This window comes from Haliotis cracherodii, unplaced genomic scaffold, assembly GCF_022045235.1.
Source record: "Haliotis cracherodii isolate W230 unplaced genomic scaffold, xgHalCrac1.p SCAF_23, whole genome shotgun sequence".
NCBI classification, from domain to species: Eukaryota; Metazoa; Mollusca; class Gastropoda; order Lepetellida; family Haliotidae; genus Haliotis; species Haliotis cracherodii.
The window spans coordinates 1,429,898-1,452,583 of NW_027266279.1; the positions used below are offsets into that span (position 1 = coordinate 1,429,898).

At 45.1% G+C, this 22,686-nt stretch overlaps 2 protein-coding genes across 2 annotated transcripts; one reads left to right on the forward strand and one right to left on the reverse strand.

Moving 5' to 3' along the window:
* Window positions 1-276: 276 nt before the first annotated feature.
* On the forward strand, window positions 277-7,008 carry LOC139471898 (rac guanine nucleotide exchange factor JJ-like). The gene is made up of 4 exons (XM_071254410.1): window positions 277-285; window positions 2,930-3,001; window positions 5,402-5,589; window positions 6,264-7,008. The coding sequence occupies exons 1-4, from the start codon at window positions 277-279 to the stop codon at window positions 7,006-7,008; spliced, it is 1,014 nt and encodes a 337-aa protein (XP_071110511.1).
* Window positions 6,837-22,162, reverse strand: LOC139471590 (ran guanine nucleotide release factor-like). Its single transcript, XM_071253967.1, has 7 exons — window positions 22,034-22,162; window positions 21,844-21,889; window positions 20,018-20,125; window positions 19,193-19,306; window positions 12,784-12,888; window positions 11,431-11,583; window positions 6,837-9,317 (listed from the first exon to the last, which is right to left on the reverse strand). Exons 3-7 carry the CDS (start codon window positions 20,110-20,112, stop codon window positions 9,203-9,205), a joined length of 582 nt encoding a protein of 193 aa, XP_071110068.1. The 5' UTR covers window positions 20,113-20,125; window positions 21,844-21,889; window positions 22,034-22,162; the 3' UTR covers window positions 6,837-9,202.
* Between the last annotated feature and the right edge of the window lie 524 nt (window positions 22,163-22,686).

Below are 22,686 nucleotides of genomic sequence, written 5' to 3' on the forward strand. Positions count from 1 at the left end.
AGGTCAGGGGCTGCACAAACACAATGTTTCACCTTGTATGTGTGTGTCAATCTGTTGTGAGATGTAAACATTGTATTGTGGTAACTTTAGATGTTACGATATCCGTGGATCACGGCACGTGACACGGCAGACCAATCAGGGGCGAGTATGGTGAACGGGTCGTCCGTGCAGTATGTGCAGTTAAGCCTTGTCTTCCGTTGTGTGGAGTCGTGCAGAATTTTATGTTTGGCATGCCGGCCGGCATTCTGTTCTTTTCCCTTATCCCTGGTGGCAGCAATGAAGAAGGTTAGAAGACACAACAAATGAAAATCCAACATGTGAGTCAAGCATTGAAGAATTTGTATATTATTTTCGTCGCAGTTTTTGAGCAGTGTGTCTCACGGAGTCCGAACGCCGAACAGTCTTGCACTTTCAGGGGAGATTTTAAAATGCCAGGTATTGCCTCTTGCAAATGATATTTTCTGCATATATTTAGAACTTTTTCCAAAATTCAGGCCGGGGGGTCTGGTTTGAGTTTAAGACAAATGTTCAGGCACTTGTTTTACCGCCGGGTCACGGTGTTGACTGTTTTGGTTTGTTCAGAGGAATCAAAGTCTGACTTTGAAACTTTCAAGAAGTAATTGATAGAAGAAATTGGCAGAACCGTTGAACATAACCAAAACGCAGTTTCTGATTTCCATAAATTGGCTTAAAAAGCTCCTCAAACCATTGATGAATTTGCGCATCGTTTGGAATCCGCCCGTATCCCCTCTCCAAAAGTTACATATATTTACCTATAGCGTGTTTCTTCCACTATCTATATATTTATATACATTTGAGGGTGGTACGGGCGGAAGTCTTTCCCATCGTTTGACTTTAACAGTTGAGGATGCTAATCCTTCGAATAAGGAAGAGCTTTGTGCTCAACATTTCTATGATGGTCTGCATTCCAAATCTGTCAAAGATCATTTCCAAGTCATTGTTTTTCACCCAGCTAAAGGGGCGGCCGGATAGCCTAGTGGTTAAAGAGTTAGCTCGTCACGCCGAAGACCCGGGTTCGATTCCCGACATGGGTACAATATGTGAAGCCCAGTTCTGGTGTCCCCCGCCGTGATATTGCTGGAATATTGCTAAAAGCTGCGTAAAACCATAGTCCTTCACTCACTCACTCACATGGTGCTGCTAGTTCCAGACGAGGTACACATGGGTACCAGTGTGGTATGCGAGGTGACACAGCGCGATTCTGCTTCACCATCCAAAACCTACTAGTCGTTGATTCTGTTACATGTCATGCATGAGTGTTACCTCGTTGGAGAAGGCATTTCCAAATGTTCATACAGGAACCGAACTCGAACATACCGGCTTATCCGTCGATTCATTAGATGCTATGTTTTGTTTGTTTTACGCCCTACTTAGCTATATGACGGCGGTCTGTAAATAATAGAGTCTGGGTACAGTTAACGCGTATGTCCGTATTTATGATAGCGTCTTTGATGTTCAGCTTGGTTGGGATTTCTTATCAAAATTTAACCGTGTAACTCTGTACCTTTACATAACGAAATCAATTTGGGTAACTTGAATTGGATGACAGGGTTGCCACAGTACATATGAATGAATCTGTTGTCATACCATATAGATGTCAGTCTTCGGGCGTCTGTTTTGGTCGGAAGCTGTGTGATGAACAGATGATTGAACGAGGTGATTATTTTGAAAACAAGACATGTTTGTTTGTTTGTTGGCAGGTCTGTTAGTTCAGGGCATGTGTTGGTGGGGAATCCAGGACCTGTAAGATGTTGTGCAGATGTCAGACTGTTGGTGGGGCTCGAGTGTAAGGAATCTTCAGATAAACCTTCATTTGTGAAACAGGGGCATATGGATCATTTCCACCGGAAAGAGTTAGAAGCATTGCTTGGTGAATACAAATGCAGTAGTGTGTGATTACGTATATATATTATCAAGTGTATTTATTTTCAGCTTCTATTTCAATATCTAAGTCTTAGTCCTGTTCAAGCACTGAACAAATAGCTTTATAACTGGCAAACACTCCAGCCCACATAGGAGGGGGAAGGGAGGGGGGATACGAGCGGAGTCACTATGGCAAATTATATACTTGACGTATCGTCCCGTGAAGATCCGGGGACGAATAGGCCTTTAGCAACCCATGCTTGCCCGAAAGGGCGACCATGCTTGTAAGAGGCGACTAACGGGATCGGGTGGTCAGGCTCGATGACTTTGTTGATGCATGTCATCGATCCCAATTACGTGGATCGATGCTCATGTCAGTCACTGGATTGTCTGGTCCAGACTCGAATATTTACAGACCGCCGTCATATAGCTGGAATATTGCTGAGTGTGGCGCTAAACTACAAACTTGACGTCATAGGACTCCGTGCCATATACAGTGAGATATTTCTCATATTCTATTCTATACGTTATGCACTCCGTGTGCTATGCATAACTGTAATAATTATCACATTTAAATAACCTATGCTACTCAGTATACATTATGACAAAATCATGTGTATGGATGCACGCGTGTCCAAGTCTGTACAGAGTTGCGTCCCTTGAACCCGTCAGAAACCTCTGATCGTGTGTTCGAATCCCGTTTCGACCCGATTATGCTTCTAGGTCTGTCAGCACCATACCCGTGCTCGTGGGTTTGACCAAACGTCTAACACCTGCATCACTTCTGGCTTTCCTCCCACATTAAGCTAACACGCCGTGACATAGGAATACTGTTAAAAGCGGAGTTAAAACCAAACTCACTCACGTTCATGTTGAGGCATATTAATGGATTGTCCACAGGCGACTACATAGATATTTCAAGGTAAAAAGTTAGTAAACACTGGAAGTAACTATGTGATAATATACGATTGTTATATTTGTTCAGTTCTAACTGTAATGTTCTATGTGTATGTTGCATAACTTAACTCTGTATTTCTTTCCACAGGGCCTTTCGTCAGTCTTCCCAGCTGATGTCATCGGCTCTGATGAAAGTCTCATCTTAAGGACTTCAACCTGCGTTTGCGATTCCTTCAACAAACTACTCTGGTTACTCTACATACTGTCCACAGCTACAAGCAAGCGTGGGGCGGTCGGGTAGCCTCGTGGCTAAAGCGTTCCCTCATCACTGCGAAGACCTGGGTTCAATTCCCCACATGGGTACAATGTTGATGGCGAAGGTCCCCTGGTAGTAAGGGTATTGAAGCAGTCGCGAATTATGGTTGAATCTCACAGGCATGATTGCAATCTCACTGAGACGCAAGTGTAAGCTCAATAGCCCAGTGACTGCTCTTTATCATGCGTAAAAAAGGAGTCAAAAACAGTTATCTGGGCAGTGTTTATAATCAGAACAGAAATAAGTTTGATGTGGAATGGACAACATTTTCCCCCATTTAAGTATCTTGCCCATTTTGGTGTGATTGGTCCATTACACACTGGTGCTATACTAGAATAGTGAGTGTAGAGCATGTATGCGTCATTATCCACTGACTTTGTGAGACCTGCAAGATGTATGCACTTGAACTTGGACCGGCAAAAACATATACCGTGTATGAATTGGTCTTCAACATCACATGCTTGTGTAAATCACTGAATGGTTCATGTTTCAAGCCTGCTGCACTTCATGGATCATTGTGCTCAGTTATACTCCGAAAAGCTCTGTCTGGTGTGTTGTCACTACAGGATAGATTGTTCCAGCCAAACGTTGGGGGTGAAGGAATATTGTGACTATTAACATCTTGTGTCGTTGAGCAGAATAAATGTTATGTGCCAGCCTCTCTAGTCTTCATTGTTATACTTTGGTTCCCAGTCTTCAGCAACCCATTGCATTGATCGATGCTCATGATATCAATCACTGGATTATCTGGTCCAGACCGCTGTCATGAAGCCAATATTGCTGTGTTCGGCTTCTGAGTGGTCTGATGAAAGACCGCAAAAGCAATTTCAAGCTAGCAATAATCAGTGTCTTTTGTGAACATGATCTACTGAGGGTCTTCATCTTGTACTTCAGAGACAATCTGATCCAACCGGCTGACCCACACATTACATCTGTCAAATCTTTCATTTCAGAGAAACAAAAAAAATGTACTGAAGTAGATTGTGTGTTAACAGCTACCAATTGCTGTGATCGCGAGTTTGTTTACATGGCTTGGAGCAGTGTTCTTTCCAAAATACTCTGATGATTGCTAGCTTGAAATTGCTTTTGCGGTCTTTCATCACCTAACTCGGCAATATTACAGGTGAATGACGGTCTGTAAATCGAGTTTGGACCACTCAATCCAGTGATTGATATGGACCACCACATTTGGGATACGATGAAATGCATCAACCGAGTCGGCGAGCCTCACTTTCTGATCTCTGTGTTGGCTTTCAATAAGATCATTTGTTTAATCATCACCAATCTATTCTATTGGGGCTTTATCTGGATATCATAGTCCAATATAATGAACATTTACTGACCTCGCCATGCATTTATCAAAAAAAAAATGTTGTGAGAAATACAGCAAAGAAAAATGCAAACATGGAGTACTGGGAAATCATTTGAAATGATTAAGTACAATCCGAAAGTGCACATTACATTACTGATTATATGAAATTATCAAGCCTGTTCATGTTAGTGATACAAGATAAGCAACAAAACTGATGAATATGACCTTGCATAAATGATGCAGGAGATTACTCAAACATCATGAAAAAGCAATATCTAGGTGGAGAATGATGACATCATGCATTTCTGGGAACTGAAAAAGCATGGAAATGCCCACAGTGGCATGTGTCCTGACATTTATTGTCTGAAAAAAGTAGATTCTAAGAGGCTTCTTATGATACATGGTGCTGTCCTCATATTAATGTACTCAGCAGTCAATAATGATGCAAGATACACAGCATTCAAGCAGGAATAGCTACAATTTTGATTGCTGTGACCTTGACCTTGTTTCTTTACATTGATCATCCACAATATTAATAAAACATCTGTTTAATGGCAAGATCTATCCATTTACATGTAGTGGTCATGCTCCTTCTAAAAATAGCATGTTACCATGGAAACACCCAAGAAAGACGTGTTGCCTGACACTTTCAAGTCTGGCAACATTGGTTTTGGAAGACTAGAAATTCTTAACTCTCGAACGATACTAAATACATCTTGCTATGCTTCTGGTAGACCTGTTCTGAATTTGGACACCTGAAACCACTAATCTAAGAATAAACTCCATCTGCAGAGGTTTTTCTTATCAAAACTAGTTCCTTTGGTCACCACATCTTTTACCCAAATAGCAACACATGTCTGTGCCTTTAAAGTTGGGACAAAAGAACTAATTAATGCAAAATAACCCTACAATAGGGCATATTTGGTGTAGAATAGTGGCCAGAAACTCCAATTACAGTTACAAGCATACTGAACATTAAGCTCCAATGCCAGTTACCACAACTACCGGCCAACACCACTGCCAACATTAAGGTCCTCTGCCCGTCACTACTGGCCAACACCACAACTACCGGCCAACACCACAACTACCGACCAACACCACAACTACCGGCCAACACCACAACTACCGGCCAACACAACTACCGCTGTGAGGAGCTTGGACAAAGTGACAGGGAAGGGAGGTAACTCACTGAACTGGTTTAAATGGGAGCAAATTGACGTTCTTTCTCGTCACCAACAGTGTCAATGAGCATTTTTCAATTTTAAAGCCAAAGTATGTTGACATTGTGCAAATAAACTCATAAGGCAGTATTACATGGAATATTTTCAAGCCAGTCCAATGTTACCAGTCTTATCCCAGGGTATGTGTGAAGCATAGAAACACACACCACGGTTTCAAGGATATGATAATGACTGACATCCATTACTTCTCACTTATAAACTTCTACTTCCTGAGGCCCTCTCCCGAGAGTTCAGGATAGCATCATTTCCAAACTTTGCATCAGGAGCAGACGGCGCCTACACCAGAGTTCAGGATAGCATTATTTCCAAACTTTACATCAGGAGCAGACGGCGCCTACACCAGAGTTCAGGATAGCATCATTTCCAAACTTTACATCAGGAGCAGACGGCGCCTACACCAGAGTTCAGGATAGCATCATTTCCAAACTTTGCATCAGGCGCCTACACCAGAGTCTTTTACCCAAATAGCAACACATGTCTGTGCCTTTAAAGTTGGGACAAAAGAACTAATTAATGCAAAATAACCCTACAATAGGGCATATTTGGTGTAGAATAGTGGCCAGAAACTCCAATTACAGTTACAAGCATACTGAACATTAAGCTCCAATGCCAGTTACCACAACTACCGGCCAACACCACTGCCAACATTAAGGTCCTCTGCCCGTCACTACTGGCCAACACCACAACTACCGGCCAACACCACAACTACCGGCCAACACCACAACTACCGGCCAACACCACAACTACCGGCCAACACCACAACTACCGACCAACACCACAACTACCGGCCAACACCACAACTACCGACCAACACCACAACTACCGGCCAACACCACAACTACCGACCAACACCACAACTACCGGCCAACACCACAACTACCGACCAACACCACAACTACCGGCCAACACCACAACTACCGGCCAACACCACAACTACCGGCCAACACCACAACTACCGACCAACACCACAACTACCGGCCAACACCACAACTACCGGCCAACACCACAACTACCGGCCAACACCACAACTACCGGCCAACTACCGACCAACACCACAACTACCGGCCAACACCACAACTACCGGCCAACTACCGACCAACACCACAACTACCGGCCAACACCACAACTACCGGCCAACTACCGACCAACACCACAACTACCGGCCAACTACCGACCAACACCACAACTACCGGCCAACACCACAACTACCGGCCAACTACCGACCAACACCACAACTACCGGCCAACACCACAACTAACGGCCAACACCACAACTACCGGCCAACACAACTACCGGCCAACATACAGGATCATTACAGCTGCATTCAACAATCACAAACTCACTGTAATAGTGAATAGTAATAGTGTTGGTAGGTTAAAAAGAAGCAATTCAGGTTAATTATTTTGTTTTCTCATCCACTACAATTTGGCTTGTAAAGTTGTATAAAAAAAAAGCTTCTGTATGTTTCTTCACAAAAGTTTGTTTATTAAGCATTGGTACAAATATTTAATAGTGGGTCGCTGTTTAGAAGGTATATATATACTATTGGCAGGGGGACAAAAGCAGCAAATTCAGATTTATTTATTTTCCCCCATTTCAAAAAAATATAATTGGTTTATCCATAAAACAAGTTTAAAAAGGTGTGGCCTAATTCAAATACCTTAAAATTCTCCGAGGAGAAATATCAACATAAGTAAACCTCATGAGGGACAGACTACTTGGTATTCTGGGGATGGCCTGGGATTTTATCAAAAACATATATTTTTCAGGAAAATGCTTGAAAAATAATAATTATGCTTTAGATTGTTAAAATAGGAAATAGTCTGCCACAGAAAATACATTGTTCCAAGATTTATTTTTATTGAAAAAAATGGATCTGGTTTTACAGCTGCAGCTGAAAATATATCACAAAATCCCAGAATATAAAATGGTCGGTTCATTAAGGGGTCTGCTTTCACAAGACTTGCAGCATCCTTCAACACATCTTCCCGAGGCAAGGGAGTTAACTGAACTTGGCTGGAATTTTGTGGCATGATCTTAGTGCCACAATAGGCTGTAACGAGATATGTCCCTTCCACTGGCCAATCAGATTCCACCTCTCATATCTTCAAGAAAATGTAGGTGACCAGTTAAGTCGATCTTATCGATAATCAAGACTTGCATTGTAATAAACGTGTCTTTTCTCCCGAAATGCATCATATCACTTGAGCAAGTTGATTGAAACATTTGGAAAATATCTGTCGAGGACCAGTTGACAAAATCTGCAAGACAGTCGCCACGTTGTTTAGGGACCACATGTTCTTTCCGTGATTTGGGCTATGCATAGACTCGTTAGGCCAGCAAAATATACCTCAGACATTCAAGCCCAGTTTGGCAAGGGTGGAAACTGAACTTTTATAGTCAGTTAGCTCCTTAACCTCAGGAAGATGCCTTCAACATGAACACTGATGGAATACCCTGGAGAGGGCACTTGTCTTTTAGACAGTGTTTCATTCACAGTATTTTGTTTGCACAAAACGTAGCAGCAATCCATGATTATAATTAAGCTGTACTTTTCAATGTGGGTTTGTTTGCTTGAAATGATAGTTCATTGTGTAAAATATATGACAATTTCCAAAAATGACCCCTGTTGCATGTTTTAAGTCAACAAAGTTTGGAAACTTTTTTCCTGAACATGCTTAATACATGAATCGTGTTCTCTGTTGAATAAGTTCAGTGATAAAGACGTCTTCGATGTGTCCACCACTTCACATCAACCCCTGGGATGTCAACATTGGTAACCTTTGATTCCACAAGTAGAATCAATATTCTGCAGCTGCTGGATGGGTCACCGATCAACCCACTGCACAGCACACTACAAGCTGACAAGCTCTTATAATATATATGGGATATCGCTGTGAGGAGCTTGGACAAAGTGACAGGGAAGGGAGGTAACTCACTGAACTGGTTTAAATGGGAGCAAATTGACGTTCTTTCTCGTCACCAACAGTGTCAATGAGCATTTTTCAATTTTAAAGCCAAAGTATGTTGACATTGTGCAAATAAACTCATAAGGCAGTATTACATGGAATATTTTCAAGCCAGTCCAATGTTACCAGTCTTATCCCAGGGTATGTGTGAAGCATAGAAACACACACCACGGTTTCAAGGATATGATAATGACTGACATCCATTACTTCTCACTTATAAACTTCTACTTCCTGAGGCCCTCTCCCGAGAGTTCAGGATAGCATCATTTCCAAACTTTGCATCAGGAGCAGACGGCGCCTACACCAGAGTTCAGGATAGCATTATTTCCAAACTTTACATCAGGAGCAGACGGCGCCTACACCAGAGTTCAGGATAGCATCATTTCCAAACTTTACATCAGGAGCAGACGGCGCCTACACCAGAGTTCAGGATAGCATCATTTCCAAACTTTGCATCAGGAGCAGACGGCGCCTACACCAGAGTTCAGGATAGCATCATTTCCAAACTTTGCATCAGGAGCAGACGGCGCCAACACCAGAGTTCCAGCTGAGGCTGGATACTGGATTTGTGGAGTTGATGGAATCAAGGGAAGATGTCTGGGTCGTCAATGGAGAGTGACTTCACAAGAGTGTGGAACTCTTCCTCGGTCCATCTGCTGGCGGAAACTGGAACTGCCGTGTGACTGCTGCTGTCTGGGCTGAGTGAGAAAAGTGACAGTTATAAGTTACATGTGTTACAGAATCTTGAAACTGGGACTACAGTGATTGTTGCTGAGTGAGAAAAGAGTCAGTTATAAGTTACATGTGTTATAGAATCTTGAAACTGGAACTGCCGTGTGACTGCTGCTGTCTGGGCTGAGGGAGAAAAGTGACAGTTATAAGCAATGTGATGTGTACCGTATTATTGGTAGCATGAGGACTTCTGTTCCGTCTGCTAAAAATGTTTGTTTATAACCATAACAATCTTCTGATACAATTAATCATATCAAATTCATCTTAAAGAATAGTCGTTTTCACTGGTTGTTTATTTCAAGGTTTCTTGAAATTTTGGTTTCTTCATAAAAAATTTACGAAACACTTGCTCTGTATGCACAGGTGAAAGGAAAGTTGATTCTTGATCAGATATCCTGACATTCATATACTGAGATAAGAAAAAGTACCCCGATCCACAGTAAAGCCTTCCTATATTACACCGATCCAAAGTGAAGCCTCCCTATATTACCCCAATCCACAATGAAGCCTTCCTATATTACCCCGATCCACAGTGAAGCCTCCCAATATTACCCCAATCCACAGTGAACTTAAGCCTCCCTATATTACCCCAATCCACAGTGAAGCCTCCCAATATTACCCCAATCCACAGTGAAGCCTCCCTATATCACCCCGATTCACAGTGAAGCCTCCCTATAGTACCCCGGTCCACAGTGAAGCCTCCCTATATTACCCCTATCCACAGTGAAGCCTCCCTATATTACCCCGATTCACAGTGAAGCCTCCCTATGTATATTACCCCGATCCACAGTGAAGCCTCCCAATATTACCCCAATCCACAGTGAAGCCTCCCTATATTACCCCGATCCACAGTTAAGCCTCCCTATATTACCCGGATCCACAGTGAAGCCTCCCTATAATACCCCGATTCACAGTGAAGCCTCCCTATCTATAGTACCCCGGTCCACAGTGAAGCCTCCCTATATTACACCGATCCACAGTGAAGCCTCCCTATATTACCCCGATTCACAGTGAAGCCTCCCTATCTATAGTACCCTAGTCCACAGTAAAGCCCCCCTATATTACCCCGATCCACAGTGAAGCCTTCCTATATTACCCCTATCCACAGTGAAGCCTTCCTATATTACCCCTATCCACAGTAAAGCCTTCCTATATTACCCCTATCCACAGTAAAGCCTTCCTATATTGCCCCGATCCACAGTGAAGCTTCCCTATAATACCCCAATTCACAGTGAAGCCTCCCTATCTATATTACCCCGATCCACAGTGAAGCCTCCCTATATTACACCGATCCACAGTAAAGCCTCCCTATATTACCCCTTCCACAGTGAAGCCTCCCTATATTACCCCGATCCACAGTAAAGCCTTCCTATATTTCCCCGATCCACAGTAAAGCCTTCCTATATTAACCCGATCTACAGCGAAGCCTCCCTATATTACCCGGATCCACAGTGAAGCCTTCCTATATTACCCCAATCCACAGTGAAGCCTCCCTACATTACCCCGATCCACATTGAAGCCTTCCTATATTACACCGATCCACAGTAAAGCCTTCCTATATTACCCCGATCCACAGTGAAGCCTTCCTATATTACCCCAATCCACAGTGAAGCCTCCCTATATTACCCCGATCCACAGTGAAGCCTTCCTATATTACACCGATCCACAGTAAAGCCTTCCTATATTACCCCGATCCACAGTCAAGCCTCCCTATATTACCCCGATGCACAGTGAAGCCTCCCTATATTACCTTGATCCATAGTGAAGCCTCCCTATATTAGCTTGATCCACAGTGAAGCCTCCCTATATTACCTTGATCCATAGTGAAGCCTCCCTTTATTACCTTGATCCATAGTGAAGCCTCCCTATATCACCTTGATTCATAGTGAAGCCTCCCTATATTACCTTGATCCATAGTGAAGCCTCCCTATATTACCTTGATCCATAGTGAAGCCTCCCTATATCACCTTGATCCATAGTGAAGCCTCCCTATATTACCCCTATCCACAGTGAATCATGCTGTAAAGTGCGTGGTGAAGCGCTGGACCTGCTTGTTAAACTCTGCAGATAATTACTTACTCAATACTGACTGGGTCGTTGAAGGTCACCAGGATGTCAGTGGTGTACTGGGGCAGACGGAAGAGGCCCATGTGCACGTTGATCAGGTTCTTAGAAGATTCTTTGAACTTTGAAACTTTCTGTTGTCCAAGGATGTAGTAAATCTTGTCACATCTGCAACAGGGTGATTCATTGATGTAGTACTGCTGGCTCCTTGCATACAAACATGCTTAAGGAAGTCCATTATTCTGTATTTCAAGAACAACTTTGCCTAAGAAAGGTTCTATAAATCTATTTCATTTTAATTGTCTGAATGAAAAAGTGAGTTAGTAAGTATGACTTTTGTACTATTCCAGCAATAACACGTCCGGGTCACCAGTAATAGGCATCACACATTGTACTTATTTTGGGAATCGAACCCAGCATTGCTGTGATGAGTGATTGCTGTAACCACTAGGCTACCCCACTGAAAAATGAAGCGGGTTGCTGGGCATTCTAATGACCTAGATTCATTTATAATTGCCAAATTCACACTTTGCTGCTGAGAGAACTAGGGAATTGCGTCAACAGGGTTACAAGTTAATTGTGAAATGTTGATTCCCTCAAACAGATTCCTTTGTCAAGCAACTCCAACTCAGCAATGATTCATGAGCTGGTGGTGGGGTCAGTTTTTATATGTCAACTCAGTTTGTCAACTTGTTTTTCAATCAACACGTTCTGTACCAAAGGAAAATGCAGGGGTTGAAAAATGAATAAAAATGTTACTTGACCAACATTCTTACTTGCCCTATTTCCAAATGAACTTGCCCAAAATCAAGCTATTAATTCAGTAAAACGTTACTGCTTCAGAACTGAGTGAGTGAGTGAGTGAGTGAGTGAGTGAGTGAGTGAGTGAGTGAAGCTGAATATTGTCTGAGTGGTTCAAAGTTTTTAATCAACTCACTCAAATACATTTATATATTAGAGTGCAAACTTCATTGTATTTGAACTCCAACGACTGAACACTTATCGCAGTGACTGAGATGCAGTGCTATTTTTAGATGATCCCCTGCTGAGTGTTTCAAGTTGCCGTGATGTGCAATGTTGATAGGAGGAGAAGCATCCAAAAGGTTTAGTTTTGTTTAATTTTATCAAAAATAAAATCTATTCATGACATCAACAAACTATCATCCTCCTGTAATACTAGACATCATATTCAAGTTCGCCCTTTCATGAGTTATGAGAAGTTAAATGGATGGATGGATGGATGGATGGATGACAGATGGGGAAATGAGCCACAAGTCACCATGCCATTAGCTCACCTGAATTTTCAGTTGTGGTGAGCATAAATTTCAGACTTGCTATTGCATGTGTGTCTGTGACAAAATAACTCACTCTGACATTCTCGTCTGTGGCTTGTCGACCTGCTCTGTGTGCTGCAGTGTGTTGTCCTCGTTGCTGGCTGCACCATTGCTGTCCGCAACATCATCAAAATGGGTTCTGAAACAAAGAAAACATACAGCACTCCGAGACTACTTATACAGATCTGGAAATATAAAGAATTAAAACTAATCATGTTTGTTGTCATTCACTGAAACATTTTGCCACTTGGATCAGACAAAGGGACCATTCATGTAAAACCCCACAGGGTGTCCAGGTCAGAACAGGTGCCCTGTGCCCCAGGCTTATCTCTGTGGGGAGTCTAGATAAGAACAGGTGCCCTGTGCCCCATGCTTGTCTCTGTGGGGAGTATAGATAAGAACAGGTGCCCTGTGCCCCATGCTTGTCTCTGTGGGGAGTCTAGATAAGAACAGGTGCCCTGTGCCCCATGCTTGTCTCTGTGGGGAGTCTACATAAGAACAGGTCCCCTGTGCCCCATGCTTGTCTCTGTGGGGAGTCTAGATAAGAACAGGTGCCCTGTGCCCCATGCTTGTCTCTGTGGGGAGTATAGATAAGAACAGGTGCCCTGTGCCCCATGCTTGTCTCTGTGGGGAGTCTAGATAAGAACAGGTGCCCTGTGCCCCATGCTTGTCTCTGTGGGGATTCTAGATAAGAACAGGTCCTGTGCCCCATGCTTGTCTCTGTGGGGAGTCTAGATAAGAACAGGTGCCCTGTGCCCCATGCTTGTCTCTGTGGGGAGTATAGATAAGAACAGGTGCCCTGTGCCCCATGCTTGTCTCTGTGGGGAGTCTAGATAAGAACAGGTGCCCTGTGCCCCATGCTTGTCTCTGTGGGGAGTCTACATAAGAACAGGTCCCCTGTGCCCCATGCTTGTCTCTGTGGGGAGTCTAGATAAGAACAGGTGCCCTGTGCCCCATGCTTGTCTCTGTGGGGAGTCTAGATAAGAACAGGTGCCCTGTACTCCATGCTTGTCTCTATGGGGAGTCTAGATAAGAACAGGTCCCCTGTGCCCCATGCTTGTCTCTGTGGGGAGTCTAGATAAGAACAGGTCCTGTGCCCCATGCTTGTCTCTGTGGGGAGTCTAGATAAGAACAGGTCCCCTGTGCCCCATGCTTGTCTCTGTGGGGAGTTTACATAAGAACAGGTCCCCTGTGCCCCATGCTTGTCACTGTGGGGAGTCTAGATCAGAACAGGTCCCCTGTACCCCATGCTTCTCTCTGTGGTGAGTCTAGATAAGAACAGGTCCTGTGCCCCATGCTTGTCTCTGTGGGGAGTCTAGATAAGAACAGGTCCCCTGTGCCCCATGCTTGTCTCTGTGGGGAGTTTACATAAGAACAGGTCCCCTGTGCCCCATGCTTGTCACTGTGGGGAGTCTAGATAAGAACAGGTCCCCTGTACTCCATGCTTGTCTCTGTGGGGAGTCCGGGTCAGAACAGGCCTCCTGTGCCCCATGCTTGTCTCTGTGGGGAGTCTTGATAAGAACAGGTCCCCTGTGCCCCATGCTTGTCACTGTGGGGAGTATAGATAAGAACAGGTCCCCTGTGCCCCATGCTTGTCTCTGTGGGGAGTCTAGATAAGAACAGGTCCCCTGTGCCCCATGCTTGTCTCTGTGGGGAGTCTAGATAAGAACAGGTCCCCTTTGCCCCATGCTTGTCTCTGTGGGGATTCTAGATAAGAACAGGTCCCCTGTACCCCATGTTTGTCTCTATGGGGAGTCTAGATAAGAACAGGTGCCCTGTGCCCCATGCTTGTCTCTGTGGGGAGTCTAGATAAGAACAGGTCCTGTGCCCCATGCTTGTCTCTGTTGGGAGTCTAGATAAGAACAGGTCCCCTGTGCTCCATGCTTGTCTCTGTGGGGAATCTAGATATGAACAGGTCACCTGTGCCCCATGCTTGTCTCTGTAGGGAGTCTAGATAAGAACAGGTCCCCTGTGCCCCATGCTTGTCACTGTGGGGAGTCTAGATCAGAACAGGTCCCCTGTACCCCATGCTTGTCTCTGTGGGGAGTCTAGATAAGAACAGGTCCCCTGCCACTCCATGCTGTCTCTGTGGGGAGTCCGAGTCAGAACAGGCCTCCTGTGCCCCATGCTTGTCTCTGTGGGGAGTCTAGATAAGAACAGGTCCTGTGCCCCATGCTTGTCTCTGTGGGGAGTCTAGATAAGAACAGGTTCCCTGTGCCCCATGCTTGTCTCTGTGGGGAGTCTAGATAAGAACAGGTCCTGTGCCCCATGCTTGTCTCTGTGGGGAGTCTAGATAAGAACAGGTTCCCTGTGCCCCATGCTTGTCTCTGTGGGGAGTCTAGATAAGAACAGGTCCTGTGCCCCATGCTTGTCTCTATGGGGAGTCTAGATAAGAACAGGTGCCCTGTGCCCCATGCTTGTCTCTGTGGGGAGTCTAGATAAGAACAGGTCCCCTGCCACTCCATGCTGTCTCTGTGGGGAGTCCGAGTCAGAACAGGCCTCCTGTGCCCCATGCTTGTCTCTGTGGGGAGTCTAGATAAGAACAGGTCCTGTGCCCCATGCTTGTCTCTGTGGGGAGTCTAGATAAGAACAGGTTCCCTGTGCCCCATGCTTGTCTCTGTGGGGAGTCTAGATAAGAACAGGTCCTGTGCCCCATGCTTGTCTCTGTGGGGAGTCTAGATAAGAACAGGTTCCCTGTGCCCCATGCTTGTCTCTGTGGGGAGTCTAGATAAGAACAGGTCCTGTGCCCCATGCTTGTCTCTGTGGGGAGTCTAGATAAGAACAGGTCCCCTGTGCCCCATGCTTGTCTCTGTGGGGAGTCCGGGTCAGAACAGGCCCCCTGTGCCCCCTGTGCCCCATGCTTGTCTCTGTGGGGAGTCTAGATAAGAACAGGTCCCCTGTGCCCCATGCTTGTCACTGTGGGGAGTCTAGATAAGAACAGGTCCCCTGTGCCCCATGCTTGTCTCTGTGGGGAGTCTAGATAAGAACAGGTGCCCTGTACTCCATGCTTGTCTCTATGGGGAGTCTAGATAAGAACAGGTCCCCTGTGCCCCATGCTTGTCTCTGTGGGGAGTCTAGATAAGAACAGGTCCTGTGCCCCATGCTTGTCTCTGTGGGGAGTCTAGATAAGAACAGGTCCCCTGTGCCCCATGCTTGTCTCTGTGGGGAGTTTACATAAGAACAGGTCCCCTGTGCCCCATGCTTGTCACTGTGGGGAGTCTAGATCAGAACAGGTCCCCTGTACCCCATGCTTCTCTCTGTGGTGAGTCTAGATAAGAACAGGTCCTGTGCCCCATGCTTGTCTCTGTGGGGAGTCTAGATAAGAACAGGTCCCCTGTGCCCCATGCTTGTCTCTGTGGGGAGTTTACATAAGAACAGGTCCCCTGTGCCCCATGCTTGTCACTGTGGGGAGTCTAGATAAGAACAGGTCCCCTGTACTCCATGCTTGTCTCTGTGGGGAGTCCGGGTCAGAACAGGCCTCCTGTGCCCCATGCTTGTCTCTGTGGGGAGTCTTGATAAGAACAGGTCCCCTGTGCCCCATGCTTGTCACTGTGGGGAGTATAGATAAGAACAGGTCCCCTGTGCCCCATGCTTGTCTCTGTGGGGAGTCTAGATAAGAACAGGTCCCCTGTGCCCCATGCTTGTCTCTGTGGGGAGTCTAGATAAGAACAGGTCCCCTTTGCCCCATGCTTGTCTCTGTGGGGATTCTAGATAAGAACAGGTCCCCTGTACCCCATGTTTGTCTCTATGGGGAGTCTAGATAAGAACAGGTGCCCTGTGCCCCATGCTTGTCTCTGTGGGGAGTCTAGATAAGAACAGGTCCTGTGCCCCATGCTTGTCTCTGTTGGGAGTCTAGATAAGAACAGGTCCCCTGTGCTCCATGCTTGTCTCTGTGGGGAATCTAGATATGAACAGGTCACCTGTGCCCCATGCTTGTCTCTGTAGGGAGTCTAGATAAGAACAGGTCCCCTGTGCCCCATGCTTGTCACTGTGGGGAGTCTAGATCAGAACAGGTCCCCTGTACCCCATGCTTGTCTCTGTGGGGAGTCTAGATAAGAACAGGTCCCCTGCCACTCCATGCTGTCTCTGAGGGGAGTCCGAGTCAGAACAGGCCTCCTGTGCCCCATGCTTGTCTCTGTGGGGAGTCTAGATAAGAACAGGTCCTGTGCCCCATGCTTGTCTCTGTGGGGAGTCTAGATAAGAACAGGTTCCCTGTGCCCCATGCTTGTCTCTGTGGGGAGTCTAGATAAGAACAGGTCCTGTGCCCCATGCTTGTCTCTGTGGGGAGTCTAGATAAGAACAGGTTCCCTGTGCCCCATGCTTGTCTCTGTGGGGAGTCTAGATAAGAACAGGTCCTGTGCCCCATGCTTGTCTCTATGGGGAGTCTAGATAAGAACAGGTGCCCTGTGCCCCATGCTTGTCTCTGTGGGGAGTCTAGATAAGAACAGGTCCCCTGCCACTCCATGCTGTCTCTGTGGGGAGTCCGAGTCAGAACAGGCCTCCTGTGCCCCATGCTTGTCTCTGTGGGGAGTCTAGATAAGAACAGGTCCTGTGCCCCATGCTTGTCTCTGTGGGGAGTCTAGATAAGAACAGGTTCCCTGTGCCCCATGCTTGTCTCTGTGGGGAGTCTAGATAAGAACAGGTCCTGTGCCCCATGCTTGTCTCTGTGGGGAGTCTAGATAAGAACAGGTTCCCTGTGCCCCATGCTTGTCTCTGTGGGGAGTCTAGATAAGAACAGGTCCTGTGCCCCATGCTTGTCTCTGTGGGGAGTCTAGATAAGAACAGGTCCCCTGTGCCCCATGCTTGTCTCTGTGGGGAGTCCGGGTCAGAACAGGCCCCCTGTGCCCCCTGTGCCCCATGCTTGTCTCTGTGGGGAGTCTAGATAAGAACAGGTCCCCTGTGCCCCATGCTTGTCACTGTGGGGAGTATAGATAAGAACAGGTCCCCTGTGCCCCATGCTTGTCTCTGTGGGGAGTCTAGATAAGAACAGGTGCCCTGTGCCCCATGCTTGTCTCTGTGGGGAGTCTACATAAGAACAGGTCCCCTGTGCCCCATGCTTTTCTCTGTGGGGAGTCTAGATAAGAACAGGTCCCCTGTGCCCCATGCTTGTCTCTGTGGGGAGTCTAGAAAAGGACAGGTGCCCTGTACTCCATGCTTGTCTCTATGGGGAGTCTACATAAGAACAGGTCCCCTGTGCCCCATGCTTGTCTCTGTGGGGAGTCTACATAAGAACAGGTCCCCTGTACTCCATGCTTGTCTCTGTGGGGAGTCCGGGTCAGAACAGGCCCCCTGTGCCCCATGCTTCTCTCTGTGGGGAGTCTAGATAAGAACAGGTCCCCTGTGCCCCATGCTTGTCACTGTGGGGAGTATAGATAAGAACAGGTCCCCTGTGCCCCATGCTTGTCTCTGTGGGGAGTCTAGATAAGAACAGGTCCCCTGTGCCCCATGCTTGTCTCTGTGGGGAGTCTAGATAAGAACAGGTCCCCTTTGCCCCATGCTTGTCTCTGTGGGGATTCTAGATAAGAACAGGTCCCCTGTACCCCATGTTTGTCTCTGTGGGGAGTCTAGATAAGAACAGGTCCTGTGCCCCATGCTTGTCTCTGTGGGGAGTCTAGATAAGAACAGGTCCCCTGTGCTCCATGCTTGTCTCTGTGGGGAATCTAGATAAGAACAGGTCCCCTGTGCCCAATGCTTGTCTCTGTGGGGAGTCTACATAAGAACAGGTCCCCTGTGCCCAATGCTTGTCTCTGTGGAGAGTCCGGGTCAGAACAGGTCCCCAGTACTCCATGCTTGTCTCTGTGGGGAGTCTGGATCAGAACGGATGACCTGTTCTCCACGCTTGTCTCCATGTATAGTACGGGTCAGAACAGGTCCCCTAGTCCCCTAACCTGTACCCCATGCTTGTCTCTGTGAGGAGTCCGGGTCAGAACAGGTCCCCTAGCCTGTACATGTTATCAGGTTTCAAGTGCACATGTTATCAGGTTTCAAGTGTACATGTTATTGGGTATCAAGTGTACATGTTATTGGGTATCAAGTGTACGTTATCAGGTTTCAAGAGTACATGTTATCGGGCATCAAGTGTACGTTATCGGGTATCAAGTGTACATGTTATCGGGCATCAAGTGTACATGTTATCAGGTATCAAGTGTACATGTTATCTGGCATCAAGTGTACGTTATCGGGTATCAAGTGTACGTTATCGGGTATCAAGTGTACGTTATCGGGTCTCAAGTGTACGTTATCGTGTCTCAAGTGTAATGTTATTGGGTATCAAGTGTACATTGTTAACTGTATGTTGCTAGTGAGTGAGGTATTATTCCACTTTTAGCAATACCAAAACAGAGGCGCCAAGAATTAATTTCACCACTGTATCCTTGCAGAGATTGAATCCAGGTTTTCTTTGTGACAAGCCACTCTCTAACCATGAAGCCACTCCTTCTCACCTGATTGCTTCTTCATCTGGCTCCTCCACGAACTCCAAGATCTCAATGATGAGACTCTGGTCGGTCACAGGGTGGACAAACACCTCTTGGTTGTCTGGCAGCTCTCGCAGTTCACTGAAATGTACATATCAACATCAGATCTCCTCTCCTGACCTGTAATAATTCAAACATTGGTCAAACTTTAAACATGTTTATCAGGGTTTAATGTTTTGACTGGAATGAGTGAGTGAGTGAGTGAGTTGGGTTTAACGCCGCTTTTAACATTATTCCAGTTATATCACGGCGTGTCAGCTTAATGTGGGAGGAAAGCCCGAGGTGATGCAGGTCTAAAACGTTTACCACTTCGGTGAAACCCACGAGCACGGGTATGGTGCTGACAAACCTAGAAACATAATTGGGGCGAACCGGGATTCGAACCCACAATAGCACTATACATAACATTACATTATAAAAACGGGCTATAGATGCCAGCATCATGTAAATGACAAATTCTGTACAACAATAAAACAGCTACAGCAAACTGAATTTTCACCTTAAACTTTATCAGTGTCAGTCACCATCAGAAGTGAATTAAATAGTGTATATGTACGATGTCCAAACATAACGACAGTACACTTACAGATAAGTGAACCTCAGTAGGTATTGGTTCAGCTGTGAATCCTACACATGCCAGTCAGCAGCTCAACAACATGAGTTTAATGTTGAAACAATTAAATATTTTCAATAAAAAGTTAATCTCAATAAAATCTAAGGTATATTGAATTAAAAACATACAATGGATGTTCGGTAAGAAACACTGCACTGTACCCTCATGACTAATCTTACCTGACATCTTTGACACCAGCAGGTAAAACAGCAGACAGACATCCTCCGAAGAGCTTTCGAACATTTGACGTGGTGTCCATTGCGACTGCATCCATGGTTTCGTCTCACCTGGATAATATTGCATTAACTTTGTAGTTAAAGGATTTCTGGATTCAGTTGTGAACACATGGCAAACAATCACTCACTGAATCCAGGTCAGTGGATGGACGTCTTTCAACAATTCTTTCATCAAGTTAACTGTATATCTTAGCTTCATAATCCAGTGTTCCCGCTGGCTTTTGAAACTGCAAGTCCTTGTGGACTGGCAACTCTAAAAATTACCAGTCCCCCCAAATTTTAGCCAGTCCCAACTTTCAATAAATAAAAAAACATATGAAAATTATTTGGTTTTAATTTTTTCAACATCATGTTCAGTGCAAAGATGTCATCTCTCCAATAACTTAATTAGATCTATACGTCATTCACACAAACTTCAGTCACAATTTTCTCTTCTTTCTTTTAATATTTCGAGGCAAAGTCGCTACAAATGGATATTTAACCTAGAAATAGACAAGGGAAACCCTGATGGTAACAGACAAGCTGATTTTTTTTGGAAAAATGTACTTGATATGAATATAACCGATGTTTTGTTCAACAACAAAGATTTATAAGGTACTTTCTTTGCCGGTCCACAGGGACTGGCAGTCACATGAATTACCGGTAGACGGGAACGCTATAATCAGCATCTACATCATTCTAAAAAGACATGTGATGGTAATCTTTGGCCATGGAGTGAGTGAGTGAGTGAGTATGGTTTTACGCCGCTTTTAGCAACATTCCAGCAATATCACGGCGGGGGACACCAGAAATGGGCTTCACACATTGTACCCATGTCGGGAATCAAACCCGGGTCTTCGGCGTGACGAGCGAACGCTTTAACCACTGGGCTACCCGACCGCCCCCTTTGGCCATGGATGTAACCAGGATGACGAGGGATCCACAGTTACTATGGGTTTAGATGAGGGATGGTGGTGATTTACAGGAGGGCACTTGCTTGGTCATTTTGTGAAAAAAATACAAAGGGCTACACTTCTTTCTTCATCATGTCTTACATTTTAGCTTCTAGTAAAACAAACGGGTTGACTGGAGCCATTATGGAACCAACTGGACACAAGCTGCCACAAGGTAGCAAAATACTACTGAAACCATCAGCTCTGGACAATCGTTCGCCCTCCCGTAGAGTGGAAGGTTCGATCCCCAGCTGAGTCATACCAAAAGACATTAGATGGTACTTCTTGTTAGAGTCGTTACGATGCCTAGCACTCGGCATTTAAGGGGTAGAACAAGGACTGGTCGGATAATTCACTCATTCATCAGTGTTCATTCGGTGTTTGAGTGGGGTATTCATGTTAAACTGTGGCATGTATCTCAGTGGACTAGCACTGCAAATCAGGCATCAGCCCAGACTGGTACAAGCAGCCACACTCACACATCCCATTTGACCTCAATTCTGCACATTTGCACTAATGTCAACGGCCATTAGCACGACCAGCTCTCAAGATACTGTTGGGTATCCTGAAACCCATAGTTGTCACACCACAACAGGGGCAGGTTTTCCAGCTGTACACATAAATATGAAAATACAAAAGGAAATACAGACAAGAATGTTCCACAACAGAACTAAACATTATAATTTAAGTCCATAATTCCATTCACAAACTAACTTCTAAATGTCCAGACCGTGGGCCAAGATGTTGATGTCTCGGCCTACAAGCACATGTCATTGTCAACAGATTCTCCAATGTGAGACGAAATTTAACTAACATGAGTAAAAGTCAATACCTTACCCGTGAAAACTATACTCAGTTCTGTGCAACTTGGCGAACCTTGCAGCTGAAATTTAAAAGAAACGAACATGACAAAATTTCCCATTTTTTCGGTGATGTCAACATGGTCATTCGTTCTTGAAATAAAAAACATTTTCCACATAATTGTGAATCAAATTGAGAAAGCAAGCATTTATTAATTGAATAATACCATTCAGTATCAACGACCGAGTCGCAAATTGTGAGCAATATGCTTGTTCTTGGTGGAATTATCTGGTTTCATCCAGTATATATGTCATGACATCATGTGTTGTGAAATCGAAAAGGGCGCCGCCATGTTGCAAGTTCCGCGAGCTCCACACAGTGACAAAACAACAACACTGTTGTGAGATTTGATTAACGAACCGCTCGTAAAATCAGTGTGGCGGCTTAATTTTACAGACCACTGTTTATGCGATACAAACATTTGGTCAACATCTGGTCTAAATAATAAATTTCTCGTGATAAAAAATATGTTTATTTCATAAAAGTGTCTCAGTTTTGTTGACTTCATATAAAATATGATTTTTGCTATTTTTTGTCGCGGAATATGTCATCGTGTCCAAAACGTAGATGTAAGGAGTTTACAAATGGATGCGTCGTTCGTAAAACGAGGAAGTCGGTGTGAGCTTTCAGATTTCCTGGTAAAATTGTAAGAATGGTTTTACGCCGCTTTTATCAATATTCCAGCAATATCACGCCGGGGGACACCAGAATAGGCTTCACACATTGTACCCATGTCGGGAATCGAACCTGGGTCTTCAGCGTGACGAGCGAACGCTTTAATCACTAGGCTACCCGACCGCCCCCTGGTAAAATAGACAA